The sequence below is a fragment of the Rattus rattus genome, chromosome 9 (assembly GCF_011064425.1).
Source record: "Rattus rattus isolate New Zealand chromosome 9, Rrattus_CSIRO_v1, whole genome shotgun sequence".
In the NCBI taxonomy this organism is placed as follows: Eukaryota; Metazoa; Chordata; class Mammalia; order Rodentia; family Muridae; genus Rattus; species Rattus rattus.
The window spans coordinates 55629452-55647549 of NC_046162.1; the positions used below are offsets into that span (position 1 = coordinate 55629452).

General features: G+C 48.3%; 1 protein-coding gene across 2 annotated transcripts; it reads right to left on the reverse strand.

Annotated features, from left to right (window-relative positions):
* Window positions 1-1856: 1856 nt before the first annotated feature.
* Window positions 1857-11388, reverse strand: Msl1 (MSL complex subunit 1). 2 transcript variants are annotated; one of them, XM_032912213.1, is made up of 9 exons: window positions 10274-11388; window positions 7541-7764; window positions 6666-7048; window positions 4743-4790; window positions 4219-4283; window positions 3474-3541; window positions 2968-3092; window positions 2374-2446; window positions 1857-2153 (listed from the first exon to the last, which is right to left on the reverse strand). In XM_032912213.1, the coding sequence occupies exons 1-9, from the start codon at window positions 11042-11044 to the stop codon at window positions 2063-2065; spliced, it is 1848 nt and encodes a 615-aa protein (XP_032768104.1). In that variant the 5' UTR covers window positions 11045-11388; the 3' UTR covers window positions 1857-2062. The 2 variants fall into 2 exon arrangements, with proteins under 2 accessions (XP_032768104.1, XP_032768105.1); XM_032912214.1 differs by lacking the exon at window positions 4743-4790.
* Window positions 11389-18098: the final 6710 nt, after the last annotated feature.

Here is an 18098-nt window from a genome sequence, read left to right on the forward strand (position 1 = left end):
TGTGCTCTCACTCCTGGAACTTTGCTCCAACCTCCTCCTCAACCAACCTCAGCATCTCCAAACCAAAAGACAGCTAGGAGAGGACATAATCAAATATTAGGTCCTCAGGGAAAGGAGAACCAAAGCAATAGAATCCACTTCAGTCCTGCCAGATAGCACCTCATGGATTCCTCTCAGTCTAGCAAAAACAGGATATGAGGACTCCTCTGAATAGGGCAGAAACCTGGCGGTTAAGTCTGTTAACCCATACCCAAATTAGGAATCTGACAAATCTCGTTGTCAAGAAGAAACTGAGAGGGATCAAGAAACAAAGTAAAGAGACAGCGGATTGAGGTTATTATTTTTGAGGAGCACGTTATAAAGAAACACAACACAGGTCAGAGTAGGAGCACTAAACAGTGGGCCACATTTAAAAAAAAAATCTGGCCCAATATTTCTGAATATATCCCCATCCTTAAGGTGTGAGATGAAAGCCACTAGTGGAGGAAGTCCTCTTTTCTCTCTACATCCTGGCTGCGGTGAAGTCTACGGCAGCTTCCGTCACAGAGAAACCATGCTCCTAAGCAGATGGAGTTACAAGTGAAAACCCAGAGCCACACACAAACACACACAAAGGAGAATTAAGAGCAGCAAGATCATCCAAGAACACTAAGTGTACTGCTGGAATAATTCCTTTCAAAGTCAAACTCAGGGAGCACAGATAACATCTCAAGAAAGCTTTAGCAGTGGGAGGCCCTGAGGAACTTGTCTTCTCTTCCCACAGTGGCAATGCCATTCTCGCATGCTCAGCAGATGGGCCAACCACACACCCTACATACCTTGGCTTCTCCTCTAAAAGTGCTAATAATCCGGGGACATGTTCTCCTCAAGGATAAGAGCCCTACCCTTCTAGAGATTAGACCCCTACTTGTTTTTATACAACAGTCCTGAAGGCCAGCGAAAGGCAATTCCTATACAGAAGCCCACAGGCCTCGGCTCCATTTTTCTTCCAGATAGTTAACAGGAATCTCACTGAGACCAGAGTGGCCTGGGAGTGCTGTCCTGATTTTTTTCCTTTTTCTTTTTCTTTTTTTTTTTTTTTTTTCCGGTAACAAAACAAGGGCAGGAGATTGGAAACAAGATGGTACATGTATCCATCTATCTTCACTAAGCTTAATAAAGTTCATCCGGTGCAACTGTTTGTTTCAAGATGTAGACAACTGTCAGCGGAGGACGCACATCCTTCCATGCCCTAACCCCCTGCCCGCCCCAAACTTCTACCTCACCACCAAAAGTTTGGCCAATAGGATGAAGCCCCACAAAGGAATACTTGAGAAGTGACATGGCACAGACACATCTCTACAGACTCTGGTATGCCATCCCCAAATGACAACCGTATCGCTTTAGAACTGTTAACTAGTTGGAAACTTACACCCCCAACCCCTTTTCTAAACATTTTCTTTGTTGGGGGTGGGAAGAACTTCAGTTACCAATCAACTAAGAAAGCAGCCACACGTCTCTTCCCACATGCCACTGTCCCAGCTTCTTCCTCTGAGGAACGTCTTGCTTCATCTTCATGTTATTCCTTGGGCCCCACAGCTCATGGCAAGGTCTTTTTGTTTTATTTTAGTGTGAAACCTACTACACCCACACCATTTAAAAGGCGCACCAGGTAGGCATGGGGTCAGGGCAGGCATAGCTCCTACATACAGGAAGGGTTGCTCCATCTGAGACGTGGCTAATGAGGAGCCCTTTACCCCTTTTAGGTAGGCAAGTGAGTAGAAGAGGCTCCCGAAACTCCCAAATCTACCATCCTATAGGATGAGCTCAAGAGCTCATTTCCCCAAAACGGGAAAGAAGTTTCAATAACTCCATAATTCACAATTAGCTCAATGCAAGAGGTTTCTTTTGTTTGTTTTGTGAAATCAGAGTAAAGAAAATAAAACTAATAAAAAGGGAGCATGGAAAGGCATTACCAGTGAATGATAACATACATGAGGACATAGGTCACACATACAGGTCTCTGCTATTCTCTTGGAACAGCATGCTACAACTATCTGAAGACAGGCTATTGCCAGCACAGCTACTTCCTACAAGTCCGGTGAGGTGTTTGCTTCTTCTGGATCTCCAATCTGCAACGGCTTCGCTCATCCAACCAGGGTAGTTCAAAGTTCCTAGAGAAAAAAAAAAAAAAAAAAAGCAAAGTGAAAAGGCTACTCAAAGCCAATAGTCAGCTGACACAGTCATCTACCTCTGATTAAAGAGAATTCCTACTTCCTGGCTTGCCATGGCTTCCCTAAGTCATGTGGGTCCCCATTCTATCTTGACTTCCACGGAGACTGAAAGGAGGTACAAACTATCTGAGAAAAGAGAGGGACAATCCATTCTACTTACTGTGGAGTTAATTTTGGTAATGGCCGTCCAAATGCTACAACAGGCAAGAAGGGGGTAATCATCAAACTTTCAACTATGGAAGAAAACCACATGGGACCTTGTTAGCAAGAGGTAAGAAATGTTTAAAAACTACCACTTCCATAGCACAACCCACTCATCACAAAAGGCTTTGCTGTGGAGGCCTGCACCCTTTTTGTCCCCTTGAAAAGTCTGCAACCTTAAATTTCTTATTCACTTTATTTTATACTATTATGTGTTTATGTCTCTGTGTGTGCGTTTGTACATGTGAGTCCAGTGAGTGCCCTTCGAGGTCAGAAAAGGGCATTGGGTCCCCTGCAACTGGAGTTACATGCAGTTCTGAGCTGCCCAATGTGGCTGCTGGAAACCAAACTTTGGTCTGTCCAAGAACAGACATGGTCTTAATCATTGAGCCACACTTCACCAACCCCAAAGTCTACATTTTTTTTTTTCTTTTTTCTTTTTTTTCGGAGCTGGGGACCGAACCCAGGGCCTTTCGCTCGCTAGGCAAGTGCTCTGCCACTGAGCTAAATCCCCAACCCCCAAAGTCTACATTTTTAGATAGATACAACTTACCGTCATCGGGCTCAGGGAAAAATGAGGTAACCTCAGGCTCAGATTCCTGAATTCCTTTCTTTTTATACATTCTGAGCTGCAGTCGCTGTAAAATTCTTTGTTCCCTGATCCTCTGAATATCCCATCTGGGAAAAAACCAGACAAACACAACAAACAAAGCAAGCATTACTCTTACCTAGAAGTTGTTCTACAAAAGCAGTTTGCACTTTCGAGAGGCTAGAAGGTCCTTGTTTAACCCCTCTAGTCAGGGTAAAGGGAACTGACTACCTGGCTGAGGAAGAACTCAGTGGGTGTAGCACTCTAGATTTTGTGTTGGTGTTCCACACAAAGTAGTACTGGGGGAAGACATCCATGAAAAGGCCAACATGTGTGCCTGTAAGGACAACCGCCCCCGGCTAAGACACTCAGCTGACTATGGCACTAGTGCCCCAGGACTCTCCCAGCATGGAAGAGGGAGTCACAGTCCTAGGGCTCAGATGCTCCCAGGATGGGAGTCTTGGCCTTACCGTTTTCTCCTCTTCTCGTCTAGCTCCAGTTTTGCATGCCTCTTTGAAAACACACTGTCATCCAGGTTCTGGAAGAGGAGTCAGGGACAAGTTACTTATGAGCACATTGGAGTAAGAGTTTTCAAGAGTACAAAATCATTCATCTCAGGTTCAAAAAATACCTATAGATATGACATAAACCTAGTAAGATAATAAACTCCCGTCCTTACCCCCATCCTCCCTGAAATCCCAGACTTCAAAATTAATTTTCCTAACTTTTCAGGGTAAATCATGTCAAACATCTCTGAGAGAACTATAAATTCTCCCCTTCTCTATACTTTGTAAGAATCTGAGTTCAAAATATCTTTATTTTAATTATCAATAAACTTGGAACATAGGATTAAGTTGCTGAGTGGCAGCATGGAATCTACCTTAGTTTTGAAAACCCCTACGATACTGATTTCATCCATAAGATGAAAAATATAGACCCAATAACCCCAAGTTCCTTTCTGTCTTAAGAGTTCTTTTTAATCTATCCACAGCTATAAGAAATATTCAAGCCAGTCTCTCCCCCATGCTCCCTCCCCGCCATGTTTTTTGAGACAAGATCTCCCTATGTTGCCTACAGAACCCTCAACATCTTAAATTCAAGTAATTCTCTTGCTAAGGTCCCTTGAATAGCTGGGATTCTGGGTGCTAACAACGGCCAGTTGTACACCCCCATATTCTATTGTTTCCAATCCCCTTAACAGCTCTGGGTACTCACCTCCAAAATGTCTGAAGGATTTGGGTCCCTTAGAGGCTCTACTGAGTGGTCCCTCCAAGAAGGAACTGAAAAAATAAAGAAAAAGAAGAAGAAAAAGGGGAGGGGTGGAACCACCCTTAAATCCAAAGTCATACAACTGTCCAACTATCCACAAGGACAAGAGGTCTCTCCCCAGATAAGACAGTTATCAAGGGATAGGAATACGTATTATGGCCTTACCCAAGGCCATAGAGAGTCAGTCAGTATCCTCACTATCATATACAAGAACCTAAAACGCCATTGTAGTCTGCCAAACTCAGGGTCACAAAACACCCTAAGCTAACACCTGACAATTCACGTAATGGAAGCTGCTAAAGTTCCTGAAAACAACTGGGACGTGTTGTCATTTTGATGTCTACAGTAGTGTCATCAAGTGCCAAGAATCTCACTGTTCCACATCCAACAGACGAGAACGCAGCTCCCAACCAGCCACCATCCCACCAGTCCCCACCCCAGGCCCAGCCAGCAATTCCTAATCTACTCACCAGCCAAGACTGAAGTTTCTCCTGCAACACTTGATGGCATCAGACACCCTAAATAATGTAGGAAAGAAGAATCATCTCAGTGTAAAAAGAAAAAAAGCCCACACCCAAAATGGAGGAAAGGATCCTCTCTGATGCGCTCACTAGGACGCCATTTTGCTTTCTGAGTTGTTCTTTTGAGAATTTCTCTCTGGGGAAGGGGAAGAGGGAACAACAGACAAAAGAAAAGAAAATAAGCCCACCACTTTTTTTTTTTTACACTGAGACGACTTCTTTTCTTCATTATTTAGGGTGGTTTCCCTGCAACAGTTGATGGCCAAGGATATCAAACCTTAAACTCAGAACATGGCAGGTGAGTAAAAGTTGACCCTATTTTTCAAATAAATAGATCAGTGTTCTCAGAACTTACATATGTAGTCTTCTTAAACAGTTTCCTCCTCCCTCCAAACAAACTACCTTGCTGGTCCAGCCTGAACAACATGCACAAAGACTTTGGCTTCCTTAGGACAAGTCATTGAGACTTCCTCTTGAGATAGGAGCGTCAATATCGGAAGGACTCACACACTTAGGCATAACTCAGGCTCCTCAAGAGACTGGGATCTCCCAGTCACACCCCCTCAGAGTGGTATGCCCACAATCTCGCATGTGTTTGCAACTTGCTCTACTAGAGTAGACAGGATTTTCAAAAACAGCCAGTCACAAAGAGTAACTCCAGACCAAGCCATTTCCTAATTCCGGATGGGAAGTTGCTTCATGGTTTCTCCTAAATTGTTACACAGCATTGCTATAGCAGCAAAAATTAACTATTAAGATGAACCTGTTCTACTGACTGAAACAACAGTAAGTCTAGATCAGGACCCTCATCTGTCTGGTGTCCTCATGTATGAGGCCTAATAAACGTTAGCTCGTTTCTCCATCTTCCCCACTTGGACTTGGCACCATAGCCAGACAAAGCCTGGAGAATGCTCGCATCTCATTGGAATGGATTCCCATCCCCATCCCTGCCAGAGGAAGGCACAGGGGTAGAAACTTAGGTCTAAGGCGCTAGCTAAGAAAGCTTTCCCCACCATTACCCAAGAGTACCCGCAATGTCTGTCATAGACTAATATAACACAATTGAAGACACATTATAGTTACTGGTTCATACGGAAGATGGGGATCATCTCTGTGGAAGCCATTAAGAAATAAACAGGAATAAAGACCAAGTCCCCACACCCCCCACCCTCCCCAAGCAGCTCAGATACCCCAAGATAGTCCTTATTGTTTGAAAAATAGTTTGTAGACCATTTTATTTAAATATATGAACAACCAATGGGCTACTGCAATCCGGGTGAACTCTCCACATCTTAGAACCTTGTGAAGTGCAGTAAAGGAAGACTGTTGGCCTTTGGCAGATTCCTCCTGCCCCCAGACCGGGACAGAGAGATACAGAGAAACGTTTATGTAGTTAGAGAGCGGAGGCCCAGGTAAAATTCCCCACCCCAAGCTGGCTCCCCAACCAAAAATAACCATTGGCCCCTGAGAACACCCAAAGACCACCCTCCCAGGTTTCACACAATATCAATTGCAGGAACAGTCGTAAAAGTGTAAGTTCTATGCATTTCACAGCACAGAAAACCCTTCTTTCAGAGGGCATGCAAGTTGCCGGAGATTACACCCCCCAAGTCTGGTGCTCTCGTGATGAGCAACTTACTGGTAAACACATCTCCCAGTGTTGTAAGCAGACACATACATTGAGCACATTTTGCTGTAATTCCATCTATTTGCAATGCCTGCACAGTGTCTGTCTCTGGCTGTTAACTTACTCATTCTTGACAGAACTCTGCTTTATTGATTGCACTTTTTAAAAAATGCCAAAGGCATTGGACACTTGTTAGCTTGACCGCCACCACTAGGGTATAAGAGCAAGTGTTCTCTATGCCTTACTTGCTACAGTCTCCTCCTTCTTTGGAGAGGATTCCCGTAATGGTAACGGTGATGGGGGAGGCTGGTGCCAACGACACAAATACATTTCTGTGGTGGAAAGGTACGGCAAATCTTCCATCTCACTTGAGAAGGCTTGCTCCTTGGGGTGGGTGCTGGGTCCCTTTTGGGGAGTCGAGAGTCTTGGTGGGGTATCCACTGAAGACCGGGGCTTTTCTGGGGTTTCTTGGCTCCTCAATTCACGTTTACAAACAGTTTCTGATATGGAACCACAGGGCTCCTCTTTAATGGGAGAGTGCTTAGGAGTTTTTGTTTTGACTTTTGAAAATTCAGGAGCCAGCTTTTTAACAGGAGTCTTTCTTTCTGTATTTCCAAATGGGGTTTTCCTATTAGGTACGAAAGAAAATGTTATAAAAATTAATTAATTTCAAATAAGTTTTGATTTGAATATACTTGAGGGCAAGAGAGGTAGCCAGGTATCTAAATATCTACTGTTCATTTGGAAGCCATGGACAGCAAGTGTCATGCTTAAAAGTATACAGAAAAGGCCTTTGGTCAATGAGCAAGCGTCTATACTTAAGACTATTCCATTTTCTTTAAAATATACTCTGCATTCTGTACTTAAGCACTGTGACCAAAAAAAATGTCTCAAGACAAGTAAAAAACAGGTTCTCTACTGCCAGGCTGGCCCTGAACTGACAATAAACTCTTGCCTGAGTGCTGTGATTACAGGGGAAGCCACCATGCCCTAGCACAATAGACTTCTCAATTCAGGCTATGGTTGCTCTAAAGCCAATCCACAGATCCAAGGGCCATATTCCATCAGCACTAGCAGTTCCTCATCTTTTTCAGTTCATAGAACAAAGTCATCAGCACACCTTTTGTGTCCCTTGCCACTCCGGCCACATGAGAAAGGCTTAGAAGGCAGAGCTTGGGATGTCTCGCAAAGCTCCGGCTGGCGCTCCAGTTTAATTTTCTCAGACAACTCCGTTTCCTCTCTCTCTTCAGGTTCATAGCCCTGAAACAGCTTGTGCCTTTCCTTCTCGTTATCCCTCTTTACCAGCTGCATCCGCCTTTCCATACGTTCAATCCGAGCAAGGAGCTAAAAGGAAGTCACAAGATGCAGACTTATACATAGAAATTAGACACCAGTACTTAGCCCCACGTAGGAATTGGCGCTACTACATGTTGCTGTGGACCCTACCAATTCAACTTTTCCTCTGAATTGGCAGGCACCACTGAATTGCTTCCCTTAAACCCAGTAAAGGCAAAAGACAATGAATTATAGGAGTTAGTCTGGATGGTAAGAGGGATGGGACAATCCGAAGATCATTCTTCTGAAAGAAGATCCTCCCCACTGGGTGGGGTCAGAGTGCCTTTTAATGAATGACAAAGCCTCTGCTACAGCTAGCCATGTGGCTCCAAGTCTTTTGGGAGCCACTCAACTGAACCTTCTCTGTTCTTCACTGTTGTATGTGGTGCTAGGGACAGAACCAGGGCCTCCCACGTGAGCTTGGCAAGCACTCTAAGCACCAATGAGCTACATTCTCAGCCCTGTGTTCTTTTAAGGTGTCCCACGGTTGTCCAAATTCTATCTGCTCTGTGTTCACTCCAAAACTCTAGACTCAGTGGAATGTTTAAACAGCACAGTGAAGAGGAGTCAAGAGCTCACAGAGTGTCCCTAGGGATAGCAGTATCACATTCAAAATGTTGTGTGTGCGTATTTGAGGGGGTACTTCTAAAACATACTACACTGGGACAGTAATAATCGACCTCAGTAATATAATCCCAACACATATGACATATATATTCTGCTTTGTATTGGAGATAATGAGAAGATAACTTATCTAGATATTAGAATTATTTTAATTCTAATTAAAGAGAACCACAAAAATAAAACAAAATGGAAGTCTACTGTCATCAAAGACTTGGTATTAACTCCGTTTTGACAAAAAGCTGACAACTGCACTACTGACACATGCTACAGGAATTGAGCCTTGGTCACTGATATCACTGCTGCTCTCGTTATATCCATTGCATAGATTACAGCAGAGCCAACAGAGACTGAGCGCAGGCTTAAGCAACGCTAAGACTCTCGTACACAGCAGCAGCAGTGAGGCTCAGGCGGATGCTCTATCCTTCACTCACCCCACTTTTTCCTACCTTGAAAAGCCTCTGAGGGGGCATCACCTCGGGGACGCAGCAAACCCCTCCAGCAGTAGCAGTATCCCCTGTCAGCCATCACTTCATCTTTGCTCTGATTCACAGCCTTAGCATTACTTAACCATGTTTTGTGGGTGACACAGTCTTCATTTCTTCTCCTTTACTGGTCTCTTTTCCCACCCCCTTCCCATCAAAGGAAGGATATGTTGTGTTGTAATTACAGTACCATCACACCCTAGACTGCAGTACAGAACTGAGCAGTGCCACCTCCATGTTGAGGAACTTCCACAAATCAACACTGGGGCATTTCAACCAGACCTGTCCCAGCTCTCCTTCCACCTTGCAGAATGCAGTCTCCAATGACATAGGCGCCTGATGGCGACTCATTTAGAAAGCAGACAAAATGAACAGCTCTTCTGCTCCCATGCTCAGCCTCTGGTGCACACAGCCCCGAGTGAGAGGAGCCAGGAGAGCAGAGTGAAAAGGAGGGCAGAGCCTGAGCACACAGGCTGTGGAAACCATGTTTATTTTTAGGGAGCTAAAAGGTGTGTTATCCCTGTAATACCCACCACCCCGGCCAGCCAGCATCCCTGATGTGTGAGGGAGTGTGCTTAACATGGATATGCCTAGGACTGCTGCTGCTGCTGCTGCTGCTGCTGCTGCTGCTGCTGCTGCTGCAGCGCAAACAAGCCTATGTAGTCATGTTCCCCAGAAGTACAAAGAAAGAACAAACCACTTCTCTACCACCTCAAGATTCTGGAACAGGTTTGGGAGGTGGAGGGATTCACAGAATACATCGAATGAGCTGATGTCTCAAAATCTGCCAGCTTACTCAAGAGACTTGGTCAGTGGGTGGTGTTTTATAACTCAGATTTCCCACTACAAACTCTGAAACCAAAGGCAGTGCTTCTCGTTTAAGAAAGCTAAAATAGGAGTCCGTGCAAACCATCTTTACCCCCTACCGACCGAAAGACCCGTGACAACCCTTCTGTCTAAAGATGCTGCAGCGGTGGTTAAGGCAACAGCTGTTATGTCCTCCTCTACTGTGCACTGCCAATCCAACAGCGCTTTAATATAGCCCCTTCCACACAGCCACATCTGTACCCCACCCTATCATTTTAACCCCTCATAAATCAGGTCTTTTCCCATCCTAAACGTCTTTCCCACAAGTATGGGGCTGTCCTTTTAAGCTACCCCTTTGGCACCCCAAGCCTCCCCCTCCCCCCCCCCCCACACACACACAAAGGTTGCCCTTTAACCCTTCCTTCCGACCCAACGTGTCAGTGATGCCAGGCTCCTAACGACCCAACATCTAAGGCACTCCTTCGCTGATGGCTGACTTCCTCTAACCCTAACCTAGCGGGGACCTCTGCCTCCTACAGCCCCCTTCCCCCGAGCATGCGCAGAGCTCGCTCCCCATCCCTAATGCAGATTAACCCCTCCCGTACCGTGTCTCTCTCCGACTTCAGCTCCTCGATCTCCTTTTCCTTGGCTTGCAACTGCTGCTGCTGCTGTTCGATGAGGTCCAATTGCAGCAGAAGGATCTGTTTGAGGCAGGCGGCCTGACTGGAGGCTCCCGAGCCGCCGCCACCCCCGAGAGGGCTCTTCCTTATACTCTTCCATCTGCCCTCACTGGCCGCCAGGGTCCCGGCAGTGGCGGTGGGCGCGAGGGGTGGCGGCCCGGGCAGAGGTAGTGGTGGGGGTCCCGCCGGGTCCGAGGCGGTGGCAGCTGGGGGAGCCGCCCCACCCTTGTCCCCAGCCCAGGGCGTAGGCTCTTTGGCCGCCGCCACGAGAGAGCCCGTCTGAATGGGCAGCACCGCCTGATACTTGGGCCGGGGGCTGCAGCCAGCGCCGGCTGCGACTGGCTCCCCGCCGATGCCGGCTTGTTTGGTAGCCGGGGGCGGACAGGGCAAGGGCACCGAACCGCCCCAGCTCTCTTCCTGCTGCCCGGGGGCCGCCCCGGCCGGGAGTAACAAGCCCCGGCCCTTGCCGCCGCCGCAGCCGGCTGGAGAGGGCGCGGGGCTCCCGCCCTGGGAAGAGGCCAGCGGGGGCCCCGGCTCCTTGAGCTTACGATGCCGGGGGAGGAAGTGGGCTTCGGCCGCCCCGGACTCGTCCTCGGGCCCGCCCAGCGCCGCAGCCCGCTCGTAGTCCAGTCGCTGCTCGGGGTTGCCGCCGGCAGGGGCCGCGGCCGCCTTGAACACTGCGGATCTCATGGTCATAGTGGTCCGGAGCGGCGCGGGGGACCGAGACGGAGGAGGGGGTGGGGAAGGGGCGAGGTGCGGGGGGTCGAGGACGGAGGAGGGGGAGGGGAGTTTGGCGGGCTCGTCTCAGCAGAGCGGCCGCAGGCCTCCGCTAACGCGGCTTCTCCGAGGCCCGGGCGCCATCCCGCCGGCGAGCGGAGAAGTGGAGGCCGCGGCTGAGGCCCGCCGTCGACCCATGGTGGCCTCGCCGCCGCCTCTGCTGCCGCCACCGTCGCCTTCGCCGCAGAGGCAGGAGCTCGCACCCAGCCGCCCCCGAGCTCATCCCCGGAGCTCGCTTCGGCCCCCCCTGGCCCGGCCGGGCCCGCCTCGTCTCCCCACCCCGCACCCCCCCTTCCCCGCCCCGGCCCCCCGCCCCGGAGCTCGCCTCAGCCGCCCCGAGCCTCCATTTCCCCCCCTTTGCTCCTCCTCGGGAGGGGGGGGAGGGACAGGTCCGCCCAGAGCCCTCCTACTCCGGGAGGGGGGGTCTGCCGCCTCCCTCGGGGGTCTCCGCGGCTCCGGGTCCCCCTCCCCCACAGTCACCCTCGGCTCCTCAGCGTTTCCCTTTAAAAAAAACGGAGCCGCCGCAGCCGCCGCCGACCGGAGCGCGCATGCGCCGAGAGGGCAGCGGGCGGGAGCGAACCGGGAGCCCAGAGGAGGGAGGCGGGTAGCGCTATTGTGAGAGGGGCCGCCGCCGCCACGAGGGGGAGGGGACCGAGGCGCGGGGGCCCGCGAGGGGAGGTCGGGGACGAGGGCGAGGACGCAGGAGCGGGCGAAGGTGGGCTGCCGAGGCAAGGGCGGGTTGGGGAAGGAAGAAGGGCGAGGGCGGCCGCTGATGGCTGGGGAATGCTGAGTATCCCCGGAAAAACCAAGTGCGAGAGAATGGGGTTGGGGAGGAAGGAAGGAGGTAGATGCTCCCGCCCCTCGCGGTCGCGTACCGACCGCTCTGCTGAGCCGGCCTTCGTTGGGTGGCCCTTCCCCGGCAACCTGGCAACGCGCCTTGCCCACGCCGGAGCCCCGCGCGCCTTCGGGACCGGCCCCGACCCAGGCTCCCATGGAGCCTGCGGCTGTTTCATGGAGTACAAGTCAAAGCTTCCACCCTCTAGGCTCCCTGGCGGTCCCACATGGTTTGGAGAACAAATGAAGTTCTTTGTCTCTAAGGGATCCAGCACAGAAATGGAGGAACCTCTGGTTCCCAGAAGCAGCAAAATCCATGATGTCTGCTGCCCAGGGAGTTGTAACCACAACCTTGGGGTGACGTACTGCCAACTACCGACGGTTGTTTCCCAGAGCCGTATCTCCAGCCTTCTTAAGCTACTCCTAGGATCTTTTGGGAGAAGGTTCAGGAAGTCTATGGAGAGATGTATGCTTGTGTTAGACTAAGCGTTCTTTAGGGCCTTCTGTTTGAGTACTTCCCATTTCTCCAGGTTCACAGTATCTAGTTTTCCAAGCAACTTTATCCACTGACTCCCCCTAGTTCCCTATGGACAAACATGTACATAGTTGTAAATTAATCGGTTGCTTATCTGTCTCAAATTTTTAAAACGTGTATAGAGATAGCCCAGGTGTAGTGGTGCACACTTTTAATCCCATCCCTTGTGAGGTAAAGACAGGAGAATTTGATTTCCTGGTTCACATAGCAAGTTTCAGGACAGGGCTACATAAACCTTTTCTAAATAAATAATAAGCAAGCAGACCTTGTCTGTATAGATAAATAAGCGGTAAATTGTACCCATTGGCCCAATGTGAAATCTGCTAGTTAGAAACTGCTCCTGCGTTATGGGTTCTAAGCATGAAACTGACAAGCTTAATGTCTGTGAAAGTCCTGAGTCCCAGGCCCTTTTCCATTGGACCAGCCTCAGATCTGCACGGGAAGGCAGTAGAAGGACAGGAGGATTAGAAGTTAGTAGACTAGTGGTCTTCTCCCGTGTGAAGACTACCACCTCACTCTCAGTTGACATACACCGAAACCTCCCAGATTGGTGGCTTGTTGGACTCTTACTCCAAAACCCTATCTCCAACTACCTCTAAGATGTCCGACTGGATGTCTAACAGGCATTTCAAACTCAAGCTTTTGACTCTCTGCCCAAATCCTGCTTCCCCGTACCCAGTAAGTCAGACCATCTTACTTTAAAAACCCAAAGGAATGCATTGCGCGTCTTCTCCACAACTCCATCTTGATGTAAGCTGCGATCTCTGCTTTTCTAGTGTTTTAATTATGAAACGCTTGTAACTAATCTCAGTCTCAACCTCTGCCTAGGTCTTCCCTGGGCATCTAGAGTGATCCTGATAGATTTAAGATCATAATGTAGGTGGATGAAAAGCAGCCGTTGTGATGGCCTGAAGGTTCAGCACACTGCTGTGTACTTCAGGACTCTTACTGCTCCCCTTCGCCCATCTCCTGCCATGCACCCCACCCGGGACCCTGTCTGTCCGCTCAGGTCCCTTCTTTTGCTGTTCTCTGTGTGGATCACTCATCAGCTACACACAGGACCCCCTCACTTCTTTGGCTCCTCTTACTAAGTGTCATCTTTTAAACTCCTCTGCTGGCCTCCATTTTCTCTGCAGGATTTAATCATCACCTAATACATACTTTGTCCTGCATTATCCTCAGCTACCAACGTGAGCTTTATAGATTGTTCACTGAGTGTTCTCTGCGTTGACAGCCACACCTGTTACAAAGTGCCATCTTGAAGACTGTTAGTTCAGGTGTAGTCCATGAGTCAGTTTCATGTAGGGTGCCAGTGCTCTAGGGATGTATAGAGAAATTACAGGTAGGGGAGTGAGCAGAGACCAAAGCTAGGGTTGCCAGCTATTTTGGGAGACTGCAGTAAAACCATCCCAAGTTCAAGACTTCCCAGGTTGCAGAATGACAGGACTTGCCATGGTTCAGTGGTTAGTGCTTTTGAGTACCCTAGCATCCACAAAGTCCTAGGTCCAATCCTCAGTATCACACACACACAAAGTACTGCTGAGACAGCCTCAAGGGAACTTTTGGGGAAGCCTGAGGACCAGGGTTTGATCCCTGCAACACAAATGATGAGATAACCACTTCGGACCTTCCCTCTCACCGTGAGGGTACAGGATCCAAACATAAGTTAAATAAATGTAAATATGTAAAAAGAGAAGCCAAGGCTGTAGCCTGAACCGACCAGAGGCTGTCACGGGGTTGGCGAGCTGGTTCGGCAGGCACAGATGCTTGCCTTGCAAGCCCGGCCACCTGAGGTAAATTCCCAGGGCGCATGTACAGGTGGAAGGAGGGAAGCCACTCCGCAAAAGCATCTTGACTGCCGCAGAATGCTGTGACAGGCCCCTCGCCCACCTGCGCACAAACCCAAACCAGCATCATTAGCATCAACTTGAAGACTTGGGTGTGCGGTTTTCCAGGTCCCACCCTAGACCGTGTAATTCCACGGTTTTTTTTTTTTTTTTTTTTTTTTTTGGTTCTTTTTTTCGGAGCTGGGGACCGAACCCAGGGCCTTGTGCTTCCTAGGCAAGCGCTCTAACCACTGAGCTAAATCCCCAACCCCGACCGAGTAATTCTCAAGCTCTGCCTTGGTTTTGTGGTTCTCTCCTCCCCTGGGGCTTTGTTTCTATTCATTTTTTTTTTCTTGAGACGGGGTCTTGAATACACAAGCTGGCTTTGAACTCCTAATCTTCCCACTACCACCTCCCGAGTGCTGGGATTACAAGCCAGCACCATCATGCTAGGCAAGCCTACCTCCTACCCACTCTTAAAGGGCCAGTGACTATATTAGGTTTGAATGACTATTAACTATAAGGCCCTCCTCCTGCCCCCTTCAACGTCAGTGCTGCCACTGCGATGCAAAAGCAGCCCCAGTGAATGTGTACGTGATCATTTTCCAATATAACTTTATTATATGAAATTTGTATTCCTAATACTTTTGTTTGGAGTTTTAAGATGAGGTCTCCCATGTATATTTATCTCTTCCAGGTAGCCTCTAATTACTGTGTAGCTGAGAGGACCTTGAACTTCTTCCCGCATCTATCTCTAGGGTGCTAGATTACAGACCATTGTGCGCACGCACTCATCACAAGCCAAATACAGTCAGTGCTGGGGGTTTTTCCCAGGGCTTCACTGTTGCTGGGCAAGTGCTCTCTAACCGAGCTACGCACCCAACCCTGTTTTTAACAGTTTACCATCTGATTTTAAAATCCGCAACTCAGGGTTGGGGATTTAGCTCAGTGGTAGAGCGTTTGCCTAGGAAGCACAAGGCCGTGGGTTCGGGTCCCCAGCTCAAAAAAAAAAAAAAAAAAAAAAAAAAAAAAATCCATAACTATCAGGCTGAGGAGATGGCTCAGCAGTTAAGAGCACTCACTGGCTGTTCCTTCAGAGGACCTGGATTCAATGCCCAGCACCCGCATGGTCCTCATAACAGTCTGTAGCTCCAGTTCTTGGGGATCGGTGGTACCAGGCATGCACAAGGTACACATATATGTGCATGCAGGCAAAAGACCCATACACAGAAAATAAACAATTAAAAAGTGCAACTATTACAAGGTTTTGGTTTGACTTGTTTGTGACAGTGTCTAGCCTTAGCTGTCCTGGAACCAATTAGATCAGAATAGCTCGGAACTCATGGTGATCTGCCTGCCTCTATTTCTGGAGTCCTGGAAACAATTCTTAGTTTGTGAGACGTACCAAAAGGTGTTGGGTCACCAGGCCTGAAAGTACATACCTGTAATCCTAACACCAGAGGTAGAAGCAAGGGCATTAAGTTAGAAGCCAGCTAGGGTATGTAGTTTACTAAAACAAACAAACTGGGGCTGGAGAGATGGCTCAGTGGTTAAGAGCACTGACTGCTCTTCCAGAGGTCCTGAGTTCCCAGTGACCACATGGTGGCTCACAACCCTCTGTAATGGGATCTGATGCCCTCTTCCAGTGTGTCTGAAGAGAGTGACAGTGTATTCACATATATAAAATCTTAAAAAAAAAAAAACCAAGAATGCTGAGTTAGACTTTCCCTCTGGGCTGCCCACTGCTGATCTAAGGGCACATAGCCTGAACTGGAGGCAGTCTACGATCAAATATGAATGGAAGTACTAGTGCCCAAGCCATAGGTGCAAGGGGAGTGAGAGCTGTTTCTAATGGAGAGAAGTTATTCTGAGTTGGTTAAAAAGTGCCTTTTCTGGTGGTACTAGACACTGAATCTGGGACTTCATGAATGCTAGGCAAATGCTCTATTCTTGAGCTCTGTGCCCTGCAGAGTTTTTCTCTCTTGAGATTGTCTCACTAAATTGCCCAGGCTGACTTTGAACTGACACACTGACCCTGACAGTGAACTTTCAATCCACGGCCCTAAACAAATGAAGGAGGCCAGTAAACTAATGGATGTTAGTACCTTCTAAATGACATTATTAGAATAAAAAAAACTGCTGCTCTGGGCTGGTGAGATGGCTCAGTGTTTAAGAGCACGGACTGCTCTTCCAGAGGTCCTGAGTTCGAATCCCTGCAACCACACGGTGGCTCACAACCATCTGTAGTGAGATCTGGTGCCCTCTTCTGGTGTGTCTAAGCAGCTACAGTGTACTTATATACAAAATAAATCTTTAAGAAAAAAACCTGGTGGGGGTTGGGGATTTAGCTCAGTGGTAGAGCGCTTGCCTAGAAAGCGCAAGGCCCTGGGTTCGGTCCCCAGCTCCGGAAAAAAGAAAAAAAAAGAAAAAAGAAAAGAAAAAACCTGGTAATTTTCATCAATGTTCAAACTTCTTTTTTTTTCCTTCTGGAGACTTTCAGCTCTAAAATCTAGAGTCTACAATCTCACTGCAACAAATTAAGGAAACATACTTTTCCCCCTCAAAGCCAAGACTGTAATCTTTGGATTGACTCATCTTAGTTCAACTCCAAAATATAAACCACCAGAAAATGAGAAGAGGTCTTTTTTGCGTTTTGACTTTAGGAACTATTTTGAGACAGGATGTCATTCTATGGCCCAGACTGGCCTCAAATTCTCTGTGACCTTCCTGGGCCTCCCAAAGTGCTCCAGGAGTGAGCCTCCAGGCAAAGAATTCCTTTCATTAGAATTCTTGCTTCTAAACCATCAAGTTTTAAACTGTGGTGATTCCTGAACTAAAAAATACACGGAAGTAGGTTTCAAAGTGTAAAGGCCAGGAGAGGTGTGGTGAGGCACGCCTGTGACCTCAGCTCTGGAAGGAGGTTGAAGCCAGAGAATTGAGTTCACCCTGGTGTACATAATGGGTTCTAGGCCAGCCTGGGCTACAATTTCAGACCCTGTTCCAAAAACAACAAAAAACTAAGTGGAGTCCGTTGTGAGGGGACCTAAAAGAAGCGGTGCTTAATACCCGTAAGTTAAATCCCTAAATTTTTTTATCAGTAGTGGAATGCTAAGCACTTTGCCCAGTGGCCGAAAGTTTGGAGAGGGTTAATACCAATCTTTCACCGTCCTGCACAGGTTTATGGAATTGCTGGATTCCGTTCCTATTTTCTCCATTTTTTGAAGGGCATCCCTATGGAGTGAAAAAGCATTTGGCAAACCATTTTACCTGCCTGTGTCTTGGTTTTCCCAGTCACCACACCCGCCTCCACCACAGCCCCCAAATAAGGAAGCAAGAGTAGCTCATCTTTCCGGTCTCTCTCTCTCTCTTTTTTTTTTTCCTGACAGCGAGGCTGCTAACAGGGGGCAGAACTTGGTAGTAAAAAAAAAAAAGCGAATGTTTGTCTTGGCTTCTCTCCAGGGAGAGGATTCTCCCGGGTGGCTTTCCGAGGCGCTCAGAAAGGTAAATAAAAACTGGAGTTCCGTGGACGACATTAGCCTAGTCCCACACGGCACCGAAGGGAGACCACGGCCATGCTCGCCACCTTGGAGGTTAGGACACCAATCAGTACGGAGCCAAAAGTTTCTGCCGAAGTTTTATGGGGCTCCGAGCGCTTTCGGCCAGCAGCCCTGCGGTTCGTTCCGGCAGGCCTGCGGGAGTCCCAGTCTCCTGGTCCTCTCCAAGGACGGATATACCCAACTGCTTTTTTCAGTTCCCTTTACAATATGGTCACAACTCA

Coding starts and splice junctions, on each gene's coding strand:
- Msl1 (XM_032912213.1), bottom strand. CDS start 11,044: ATGACCATGAGATCCGCAGTGTTCAAGGCGGCCGCGGCCCCTGCCGGC. Junction 4,791..6,665: donor GAAGGAGGAGACTGTAGCAA/GTAAGGCATAGA, acceptor TACATTATTTAG/GGTGTCTGATGCCATCAAGT. Junction 2,154..2,373: donor TTACCAAAATTAACTCCACA/GTAAGTAGAATG, acceptor TTTTTTCTCTAG/GAACTTTGAACTACCCTGGT.